Source organism: Columba livia, chromosome 4, assembly GCF_036013475.1.
Source record: "Columba livia isolate bColLiv1 breed racing homer chromosome 4, bColLiv1.pat.W.v2, whole genome shotgun sequence".
Lineage (NCBI taxonomy): Eukaryota > Metazoa > Chordata > Aves > Columbiformes > Columbidae > Columba > Columba livia.
The window spans coordinates 62,371,352-62,382,867 of NC_088605.1; the positions used below are offsets into that span (position 1 = coordinate 62,371,352).

Consider the following 11,516-nt stretch of genomic DNA (forward strand, 5'->3'; position numbering starts at 1 on the left):
AAATTCATCACCAAAAGCTATTGGCAAGAGTTAAGTTTTTTTATCAATATATCATTGTCATATATAATATTGTCATTGCTGAGGTCAAAGGGTATCTTCTTTGCATCATGACAGCAGGATTCAGCCCAAAACTTACAGAAAAAACTATTATCATATGTTTGTAGGAAAATAAAGCAGTTTATACAGAGATTTAGAATTAGCTATTTATAAAAAGATATTTCAATATCTATTTGGAACTAGCAGTTTTAAAATTGTGCATGAAAACTATGAAATCATGGCACCATTATATTAAATTGGAAGTTCTGTGTATTTTAGGTTTCACTTCTAACAGTCAATTCTGAGTGGACCAAACCTGTCAGCTTTCATTTCTTCATATGTAATCACCATTGAAAACACAGAAGTTCATAAATCACATCAGGTTCATAAATTTTTGAAATCATTTTGAAAGTATAGAATAGATTTTTCCCCTAGTTTCATAAAATGGAGATGATGAAAATGCAGAATTTAGCCAGCTAAGAAGTTTGATGCTAGTTCCAGTGTTCATATCTGAAATAGACTACTTTTAAAGTGCAGAGGAAAAATAAAGAGCAGAGGCACAACAATAACAGCACTGAATGCATCTAAAAGAAAATAGCTTTCAGTTGATGTGCAACTATATGATTATATTTCCACCATCAGTCAAACCCAGCCCCTTCTGCAGATGTTTATTCTTTTCTCTCCTGTTTGGTTATTATGGTTCATTATGTTGAGGAACTAAGCTGATTGAAATGTTCATTGAGATGACTGCTGCAGTAAAATGCGTAAAAGAAAAAAAATTGAATGCAAGGAGGGCAGGAGGAGAGGGAGAATTTTATAACTCAGTAGCACTGATCACTGCACCAGAAACAGTGTGAAAGAGAGGGTGGGGGGAGGCAAAATACATGGCTTTTTAAAACAACAATAAATCATACGCCATATATAGGCCAAAAATGAAAGAGGCTCTGTGTTCAGATGCAAACTTCTGGCAAGACCTGGTTTGTTGTCAGGTTCCCAGACACAAAATAGACACTGTGTTCACTTAGCATGAAGCCCTGCAAGAAGCAGGGAACTCCGGAGACTCTTGGCTCTTCTCAAGTCTCATTAGGTCTGCATATTAATGACTTGCAGCAATATAAAGGGGCCCTGTAGCAGCCTCCTCTTCCCCTGATGCCTGGCTTTCCCATCGTTAAGGGGACAGTGACTATAATGGCAAGAAAAAGAGGACCTTAACAGAGCACGTGGGTGAGGCAGCACTGCCATGACAGTACTGAGTCCCTTGCTTTGGTGTCTTTTAAGAGGGGGAGTCAGGGGAAAAAAATAGATGACTGGAGGGGACCCCGGCAGTATTTTGTATGATACACTTGTAGCAAATCCTTATACATGATGGGGCACAGAGGAAACAAGGGGAAAGAAATCACTGTTCGAATCAAGACATACCAGCCATTTGGAAACTGTGGTAGGGAATAAAGCACAAGCATTTGTGGCTAAAATGCAACACAATGGTGAGAATTAATTATAATGCATAGACTCTAAACAAATGTCCATCTCTTTCAGAAAAAAAAAGCTGACAGTGTGAGAGCAAAACCAGCAAACTCTATGCATGGGAATAACACTGCAGTGTATATATTTTCTAGGTGATTCAAACCACAGTCTTTTAAAACATTTATTTCCTTTGTCAGCACTGAAATAAATGTACTTTAGAATACTTTAGCCTTATTAACATAGAGCTCACTTGCAGTATCATGGTCGCTTAATTTGAATTCAAAAACCGCTCTCAAAAAATGCTAAGGTATTACACATTCAGAACACCCAATGTGTCTCCACTGATCACCAGTGAAAATCCTCAGTCTGGCTGTCATTCAACCACTAGGTTCATTCTTTCCCTTGGGAACTCCCCCTGCACTTCACACTGCCATGCCCCCTGAAGTGCCTACTAAACAAAAATGCCTAATGCTTTGAAATTCTGCAAATCTGCTGTTGAAAAAAATGCACTATAAAATGTACCAATAACTTTGTTTTAATGTGCAGGAAGTTCTTCTACAGCAAATCATGCAGGCTAACATACCAAACCCCACCCCAGCTCAAAAGAATAAAATAAATTCTGCTCCATGAATGAAAATGGTTCAAAATTGTCTCCTTGCCCAGGTTACTGTAATGGCAAACTGACATAAACCCAGCCTCCCATACAATACGCTCACATGATTTATGTCCCTCTTGTATTATACTCCTGCAAGCAACTGCTCTTTCTAGTCTCCCTGCTGAAAGATCTACTACTTCCATTCTCTTATCAGACTTACCAGAGGATTGACCTCGATTAGTGGCATCATGATCACTGTCTCCTTGCTCACTGTCTCCATGACCACTGTCCTTAGAGCTTACTATGTCTGCTTCCTGGAATGCAGAACTAGACACAGAAACATCTTTACATTAGAATAAACAAGAAAAAGGAACTCATAAAACATTCTTCTGCCATCACATGGCCAAATACGGTGCTGCATTCACCCACTCCTGCCTGCTGCACTGCTTCTGCAGAGGTGCTCTGTCCACCATGAACAGAACTGGCATTTTCAGACCTTGGTAGTCTAGCCTGAAATGGACAGTAGGCACTATCACTCGGCCTGTTTGTCATGTAATTGTTGCAAATTATTTGGTAGCATTTACTTAAGATGGATAGCTAAATTTTAACTCAGAGAAACCAATGCTGTCTGGAGGACCCTACAGTGGCATTCATAAGTATTTAAAGCACGTTTTAGACTAATTAGACTAAGATTTTGTTCTCTTCTTGGTTGGTTTTGAAACCCATTCAGAAAAAAAGCATAATTCAAACTCATTCAGTCAAGAGTGTTTTATTTAGTGTATCTATACACATTCAATTTCCCATTGCTTTACTACTATTTTACATCTGCATTAAACACATTTTGGCATCCCATTCAGATTTGCTAAAGCATGCATTATGAAATAAAGGCTAACTTGTACCTGTTTACCCGTCGGGGTCTGTCAACTAGGTAACTGAGCTCAGCACGCTGATGTTTTGTCTAGGAAAGAGAAGATATTGGAAAGATTTTAAATCTCGATGAGAAATTACACACAAGCAGCTCACCATATTCATTATAACTGTTAATGCTTAGCTGCAAGTAGGCCTACACAGTCTGTTTCTAGGATCTAAGGGGAAAAAAACCCCGGCTCTTATTTGCACATATGGGAAGGCATGAGGGATTTTTTTCCCAAGTTCTTTGGGATGAGATTCTGACACATTTTCTCACAGTGCATGCTGTCAAGCATCACAAGGACTCCCACAAAAATCAACAGAACTATTTCTAGAATTGTGCACTACTTAGTCTGAGGAAAAACTTATTGTAATCTAAATTTCAGCCTGATTTTAATTTCAGTGTATAAAAATAAGAGCAGACAGTACAGTTATTGCAGCCTAAGGAAGAAAATACATTGAGATACCTTCAAGTCCTTACAAAAGGCAACAGAAGGCAGAGTTTTATAGACATTTTGAGGGAAGTTCAACCTTATAAGCCAATATTAGATGTTTTAATGCAAAACTTAATGCTTTAGGAAATATCATTCAAACCACTTCAGCCAGACTGGACAGCATTCAGGTTTTAGTATTCATGCCAAGAGGGAATGAACACTTTGTTTTCGTTAGTGCACAAGCAGAGAGGTACAGAGTGCATGTATGAGCTAACCCAGCAGAAAATTACTAACAGGGGAGCACTATGGCATGGTATATGCTTTGATAGAAATTCTCTACACACGAGATAAGACAATATAGGCATCGTATTTAACAGGAAAGGATTTTAAGTCTCTGCATATAATTTCATGGAAACTCCAGATACTTTGCTTTGTGTACTTAGCTTTGGCTTATAAAGAGCTGTTCAGATAAAGAAAAGTCAATTGATAAACCCTAATTCATGAATTAATTAAAGTTCCTGCTAGCTGCAGAGATTTATGCAGTCCCAGAGGGGGGTTCACCCAAAGCACATGAAAAAATTTCAGGGGGAAAAAAATATAGTTTTAAAATGTTGCTTCAGAAAACCCTGTGACCCGCTTGACATAATTTCATTACTGTTGGCTGTAGCGACTCTGCGAAAAACAGTAACACACGCACGCACGCACACACACACACACACACACACTCGCTTTCCCGCAAACCCCAGGCGATCCGCCTGCAGCAGAAGACTCGGGAGTCTCTCTGCGCCCGGATGCTCCTGGCCGGGCCCAGCTTCGTTCAGAGCCACGGCGGGGGGGTGGAGCTGGGGGATGGGAGAGGGGGGCGGGGGGGAAAGCCCGTGGCTGCAACAGTTTCTGAGCCGCTCCTGGGCGGCCGCCCGGGTGAATTGGAGCCAGCGGCTCGGCGAGGCGGGGGCCTGGCTGCCTACACTCACCTATTCCTCGCCTGCCGCTGAAGCGTCCCAAATATTAAGAGGCCAAAGAGGACTGAGGCGGCGGACAAATTAATTAAAGGGGAAAGGAGGAGGAAGGCGGCGAAGTGCCCCCTCCGGGAGAAGAGAGAAGGGAGCTTCGGCAGACTACGGGAAAGTGAAGCGGGGTTTAGGGAGAGCCCGCAGTGCAGCGGCAGGGCACGGCCGGCCCGCAACGGCCGCCCAACGGTCTCTAACGGCCCCTAACGGCACGGCGCGCGGGGCGGGGCGAGGCAGGGGTGCCAGGCGCGCGGGCCTTACCTCGCTGGACAAAATGCTGCCGTTAGAGATGATGTCGGGCTGCTGGTCGGCGTAGCCGGTCACGATGGCCCCGCAGGGGTTGTGCTCGGCGTCGGTGCTGCGGGAAGGGCTGCAGGGCTTGAGGAACATCAGGTCGGTCTTGGCGGACTCGGGGGTGAGGCAGACCTGGTAGCAGTAGTTCTGGTTGTGGTGGTGGGAGCCGAAGCTGCCCGACTCCTCCACCGGCACCTGGGCCGGGTTGCTGGGCACGTTGGAGCTCTGCACCAGCATGATGTCCGACTTGCTGAGCTTCTTCTTGCGGGCCCGCGCCTGGCGGCTGCAGCAGGGGCAGCAGCAGCAGCAGCCCAGGCAGCAGTCGCTGGCCAGGCAGGTGTAGATGTTGAGCTTCTTCTCCTTCTGGCAGCGCACGGCCAGCACGATCATGGCCAGCAGGAAGATGAAGGAGACGGAGCCCAGGGCGATGATGAGGATGAGGGTGAGGTCGAGGGAGGTGTCCCCCCCGGAGCGGCTGGGGCGATGCTCACCGGAGCCGCTGCCACCGCCGCCCCCCGCGCCCGCCCCCACGCCCAGGCCACCACCGCCGCCCGGCCGCTCGGCCGCGCCGTCCACCAGCACCACCTGGATGGCGGCGGTGGAGGAGAGCGGCGGTTGCCCGTGGTCCCGCACCTCGATGACCAGCTCGTAGGGGCGCTGGGGGTCGCGCTTGGCCGGCACCCTGCGCGCCGTCCGCAGCTCCCCTGTACGCCAGTCCATGCGGAAGAGGCTGGCCTCATTGCCCCGCACGATGCTGTAGGTGAGGCGGGCGTTCTCCCCGTCGTCGGCGTCCACCGCCGCCACCCGGCTCACCAGGTAGCCCGGCTCGGCGCCGCGGGGCAGCGCCTCCCGCGCCGGGGTGCCATTGCGGCCGGGCAGGGGGCTGACGATGGCGGGGGCGTTGTCGTTCTGGTCCACCACGATGATGTTGACAGTGGCGTTGCCGGCCAGCGGCTGCGGCTCCTCGCCGGCGTCGCGGGCCTCCACCTGGAAGCTGAACTCCTTGAGCTGCTCATAGTCGAAGGAGCGGAGGGCGTAGAGGAAGCCATTCTCGGAGTTGATGGAGACGTAGGTAAAGACGGACATGCCCTGGATCTGGCTTTCCAGGATGGAGTAGGCGAGCTGGGCGTTGGCGCCCTGGTCCCGGTCGGTGGCGCTGACGGCGTAGATGTAGGCTCCGGGCACGTTGTTCTCGCTCACGTAGACCTGGTAGACGGGCTGGCTGAAGCGCGGCGCGTTGTCGTTCACGTCGCTCACCCGCACCTGGATGGACTTGCTGGTGCTCAGCGGGGGCTCGCCGCGGTCCCGGGCCACGACGGTGAGGGTGTAGGCATCGCCGCCCGCCTGCTCGCGGTCCAGCGGCCCCTCGGTGACGATGGTGTAGTAGTTCTTGAAGGAGCTCTTGAGGCGGAAAGGCACGTCGCCCTGCAGCAGCTCACACTGCACCTGCCCGTTCTCCTCTGAGTCACGGTCCGAGACGCTGAAGAGGGCGACCACGGTACCCGGCGCCGCCGCCTCGCTCACCGCCTCTTTGACGGTGGAGAAGCTGATCTCGGGCGCGTTGTCATTGGCGTCCAGTACCCGCACCAGCACCTTGCAGTGCGCTGGCACGGCGTTGGGTCCCAGGTCCTTGGCTTGCACGTACACTTGGTACACGCTACTTTCCTCGTAGTCCAGCTCGCCGCTCACCTCCAGCCGCCCGGTGCGCGGCGCGATGCCGAAAAGCTCCCGGGCGCGGGCCGAGATGTGGCTGCTGAAGGAATAGATCACCTCGCCGTTTTGGCCCTCATCGGGGTCGGTGGCGTTGAGCTGCAGCACCAGGGTTCCCGGCGGCGAGTTCTCCGGTAGGGACACAGTGTAGACGGGCTGCTCGAAGGCGGGGACGTTGTCATTGGAGTCCAGCACCCTGATGGTGAGCAGGGCGGTACCGGTGCGCTGCTGGGGCTGCCCGCCGTCCACTGCGGTCAGCACGTAGCGGTGCACCGCTTGCTGCTCCCGGTCTAGGGGCTTGTCCAACACCAGCTCGGCGAAGCGGTTGCCGTCCCCCTGCGTCTGCACGTCGAGAGAGAAGTAGCTATTGGGGGTGATCTCGTAGGTGCGCAGCGAGTTGGTGCCCACGTCGGGGTCGAACGCGCTCTCCAGGGGGAAGCGGGTGCCCGGCGTGGCGCTCTCCGAGATCTCCACAGTGAGGTCGGGCTCCGGAAAGGAGGGCGGGTTGTCGTTGATGTCCAGCACCTCGATCTCCACCCGGAACAGCTCGAGGGGGTTCTCCAGGAAGACCTCCAGGTGCAGCAGGCAGGAGGGGCTCTGCTTGCAGATCTGCTCCCGGTCGATCTTCTCATTCACGTAGAGCACCCCGGTCTCCAGGTTGAGTTCCAGGTAAGGGCTGCGGGAGTTGGGCGCCGTCTGGAAGCGGCGAGCCGAAAGTTTTGTAATGTCCAAGCCCAGGTCCTCGGCGATATTCCCCACGAACGTGCCATGCTCTTGCTCTTCCTGCACCGTGTAATGGAGCTGGCAAAGGGCCCCCTCCACCATCCAGAGCAAGGCAAAGAGGAATAGCACAATCATCTCCAAATGGGGAAGTAGATTCCCCCCCTCCCACCACCACCTCTTCCTCCTCTTCCAAAAGCCTCTACCACTACCACCTCCTCCGAAAATACACAGTACAGTGTGTGTGCCTCTGAGTGTCTGTGTGTGTGTGTATGTCTCTGTGTGTGTGCGCGTGTGTGTCCGCGCCTGCGAGCGTGTGGAGAGAGAGGGATCGGGGGAGGGGGAAGGAAAGGGAGGGAGGTTGATTAACGGGGGTGCTAGATATTATTTCTTCTGATTCATGGTAGGATTTTTTTCTCTCCCATCGCCTTCCTTTTTTTTTTTTTTTTTTTTTTTTACGAGTATTATTGTTTCACACGCTGACCAAATGAAGAAGACAGGCGTCCCCACTTCATCTGTGATCTTCGAAATAAATGGCCAACTAATAATAGCTGTTAGCTGGATGGATCTAGAGATACACAGTAGCCCGCTTTTATTTATTCCGAGAGTCTTGGCACTGCACCGCGGCAGCAGCAGTGGCGGCGGAGGCAGTAGCAGCAGCAAATCCCAGGGAGGAAATTTTTATATTTCAAGATTGTCCTCGGTTTGTCTTCCTGGTGGGAGCTGGAGGGGTAGATGCCGCTGGAGGAGCCGGTGGACATGCCCTCATTAGATGCAAGAAAAAGGCAGAAAACCGCGAAATTAAAAAAAAAAAAAAAAATTATAACCCGCAGAAAGATTTCATATCAAAAAAGGCAGCGAACAGCTTTGCTACCCAAAACTTTCATTCCTCGATTTTTCTGGGATTTCCTCTTTTTTATTTAAAGGTTTAGATTTTTCTCTCTTCTAGTGATAGTCTTTCATTTTCTTCTGTTATTGCTATTATTATGTTCATCATAATTGCTTTTTATGGATGTGCTGATCAGTTTTTTTCCTTTCTTGCTGCTTTTGCATCTAGCCCCTCTTTTTCTCTCTCTGTGTCTGTCTCTGCTTGCTGCTGCTGCTGCTGCTGCCGCTCGCCTCCCGTCCCAGCTCCGGTCCTGGCTCCGGCTCCTCTGATCTCTGCCGGCAGTTTCTGAGCCGGCAGCGCTCGGCTTTTCTGTTTTTGCGCAGCGCTCAGCTCCTGCCAACCAATCAGCTGACAGCAACACCCCCGGGGGCGGCTCTCTATTGGCCGTGGCGTACGTCAACTAGGCTGCATCATAGATGGGAGAGCGCGCAGGCAGGCAGAGGGAGCTTGGGTCGCACAGCGCAGGCAAAGCCAGGCAGCTCCCGAGGCGCTGCTGGGGAATGCCTGCCTGCTTCTCTGCCTAACTCCCTGCTTGCTTGCTGCCCTGCTTGACTCCCTCCCTGCTTGACTCCCTCCCTCCCTCCCTCCCTGCCAGCCAGCCTCCGAGAGTGGTTATTCCCCCGCTGCAGTCGCTGGGTAGGGAAATAACCTCTTACCAGCCCGCACACAAGGGTAATCATAAGCGTCTCCTTGGAGAGGGAGTTTCCACCAGCTACTAACTTTCCTACCCTAGACCGGGCGCAGTTGCATTTTTAGAAAAAGTATAAACAGGGGAAACTTGAGATTATTCCCCCCTCCCTTAGCTAATTAGTGTGTTTGACAGTGGAGAAAGTGCAACTTTCCATCATACATCTGTATAGTGTTTCCAGCTTCAGCCAATTTAAAGTATCACAAGCCTGCACCATTTTTTTCCGATTTACACTTTTGAATTTCCACTAATGTAACAGGAGACTTAGAGTACAAGGAAAAAGGGTCAAATATTCCGTCACTGGCTACCTCGGGTGGCGGAAGGGGGGCAGGGAAACGCATCACTGAGGGGTAGGGGGAGGGAGGGAGACCATTAGGCAGGAAGAGTCGGCAGAGGCTCACAGCCACTGATTTGTTTATTTTCAAGTGAAATGCTCCAATACCGAGTGTCGATGCTCGCTGTATCGGTGCTTCCCACGCTGCCGGTAACGGTGCTGAATGCTCCGCGACTGCTTGGCTGCTCCGAGGGCTGACAGCAGGCACCCGCAACCGCCACCGAGGCTCGGGTCCGCAACTTCCAAGCTCGCGCACTTTAGGAAGCGAAACTGGGTATCTGTATGTCTCGCACAGCAGTAGGACATTTTCCTTTCGCTTTTCTCTCAGCGGGAAGACAGCCCTGTGCTAAATAAACTCGATTCTACAAATAGTGTCTATAGCACGTCAAGTGCTCCACTAACATGTTTTTGATGAATGCATTTCTGTGAAACGAGCGGTAAATTTCGAGACGGGTGTTCGCAGTGACGGCACCCGTAGTGATGTTAGCGTCCCATGCCATGGGCTTTTTACAACTGGAGATCCATGTCCGTAACTTTACAAAATGAAGAAAGTAAGAGCAAAAAAAATAAATACTCTTGCTTGCTTTTTTATTTTTTTCCCCTCCCCAAAAAGTCATTTTATTGTTTCTAGAGAACATCACAAAGCAGGTAGGCGGGAGCAGCTTCTGCTTTGAAGACCAGCGACTCGTGACCCCATCTTTAATCAGTTGGTAAGTGGTGGCTCCTTCCATACATTTCAACAAACTACATGCTCAGATGCATTTCCCGTTGAGGAAACACAGGACTTCACATTTTCGAACTTGGACGTGTACCAAAACCATCTTCGCCTTCGTGTGCGCTCGTACCAGCCTGGCAGTGTCGCTGCTCACCGCCGCCTGCCCTCGCCCTCCCGGGGGAGCCGATCCCGGGTCTGCCGGCCGCGGTGACCTGAAATGGGGGCACAGCCAAGCTCACGTCGCCACGACCAAACCGATCTCGGCGCCACGCCGGGGGCCGGTGCCGGGACGGCAATTGGTGAAATTGGGTCTCACGGGGGACCCGTGAGAAGCGGGTTACGGTGCACCCGGTTGCGGCCAAGGCTGCGAGATCGATGAGTGGCACGACCCCCCCGCTCGCCCCTCTTGAGCTCTCGCGGGGCACAGCCGTCGTGCCCCGTGCTGCGCTTCGGGCCGCCGGCGGCGACGCCTTAGGGCGTCGGACGCGGCGTCCAGCGTGGCGGCGGTGGCCTCTCCGCGCCCGGTGCTGCCGAGCCCCGCGCAGGTGGCGGCGCGCCCAGGACGCCGCGGCCGCCGGCGGCCCTCGCTCGCCCCCTCCGCCAGAGGCTGCCCGGCCACAATCGCGGGCGGCGAGCGCCTCCTAGCGGCGGCGACGGCGCACTGCGCTCGGGCGGCGGCACCGCCTCCGCTCCCCGGGGAGACCGGGGCTTTCGTACCCGCTATCGCAGCCCTTGCGCTCCCTCCTTCCGGCCCTGAGCTCCCTAATTCTGCCTCCATTCACCCACACACGCCCCTCCGCCCCCGCGAGCCGAGTACGCGCCCGTGCGCGCTTCCCGCGGGCGCGGGGGCCTGCGCCGATCGCAGCTCTCCCGTTACCGCGCTCACGTCCGCAAGTGACTGTGCGGCTGCGGCGACGGCGGCTTTAAAGTCCGATCTAGCGGCACACGGTGCTGCCTCTCCGCGGGAGGGGTAGAGGCAGAAAAGCAGCATCCGTGCGATTGTGCGGGGGAAGCCACCGATATTGCCCGCCGGCGCGGAAGGCAGGGAAATGCCACCCTAAATAGCATCTTTTCCTCCTTCAGCCCTCCCGCCCACCCCTCAGCGCTTATAGCAGAGCTAAGTAGAGTCGGCCGGTCGATTTCAGTGGGTGTTTTCCAATAAAATGGATTTCGTCAGAAAAACCCTTGCTGCTGCTTTCTGTCGGATGCGGATGGGAGCTCGCTGTGTTACCTTTGCATGCAGAAGCGCAATCGTTCGTTCATCTTTCCGTGCGCTGCCACCAACTTAAAACACAGATATCAGAGTTCGGGTCTTTCTTGCGCTCCGGTGCAAGGGGCCGGGGTCTTAACCTGCCTTTAGAAAAACGTCCCGTTCCCGTGATTTAGCGTGACCCCAGGCAGCCCGTCTAAACCCTCCCCACCGCAGGACCCCCGAGAATGGCTGTTTCTCTTGCCTTCGAGGAACACGGGCAGCCAGGGCGCGACACGCGAAACCCGTGGGACCTCGGAAGCGGAGGGGCGTCTGTCCGGGGCCATGACCGAAACCGCCCCTGGCGGCCGGAGGTAAGGGGGGAGGCGGGGGTCCGGGCTGCCGGCGCGGCACATCTCCGCTTCACCGCGAAGGCGGCGTCGGGGCGCTCCCCACGCGCGCTCGAGGCGCGATACCCACGCGACGGTTTTGTAACACGGGGCAATAACCACGCGGGAATATATATGTA

At 52.7% G+C, this 11,516-nt stretch overlaps 1 protein-coding gene and 1 long non-coding RNA gene across 7 annotated transcripts in view; both read right to left on the bottom strand.

Annotated features, from left to right (window-relative positions):
• Window positions 1-8,612, bottom strand: part of PCDH10 (protocadherin 10) — a 40,776-nt gene extending 32,164 nt beyond the window's left edge. For 4 of the 6 annotated variants that reach the window (XM_065062044.1, XM_065062043.1, XM_065062042.1 and 1 more), the window contains exons 1-3: window positions 4,710-8,610; window positions 2,995-3,053; window positions 2,316-2,422 (exon numbers count right to left, since the gene is read on the bottom strand). In XM_065062044.1, the coding sequence (XP_064918116.1) occupies window positions 2,316-2,422; window positions 2,995-3,053; window positions 4,710-7,310 (2,767 nt within the window). In that variant the 5' untranslated portion in view covers window positions 7,311-8,610. Of the gene's footprint in view, window positions 1-2,315; window positions 2,423-2,994; window positions 3,054-4,709 lie in introns of all 6 variants that reach the window. The other 2 variants (XM_065062047.1, XM_065062045.1) reach the window with 2 other exon arrangements.
• A 520-nt stretch (window positions 8,613-9,132) lies between these two features.
• On the bottom strand, window positions 9,133-11,165 carry LOC135579393 (uncharacterized). Its single transcript, XR_010472407.1, has 2 exons — window positions 11,030-11,165; window positions 9,133-10,010 (listed from the first exon to the last, which is right to left on the bottom strand). It is a non-coding gene; the product is annotated as an uncharacterized LOC135579393 (long non-coding RNA).
• Window positions 11,166-11,516: the final 351 nt, after the last annotated feature.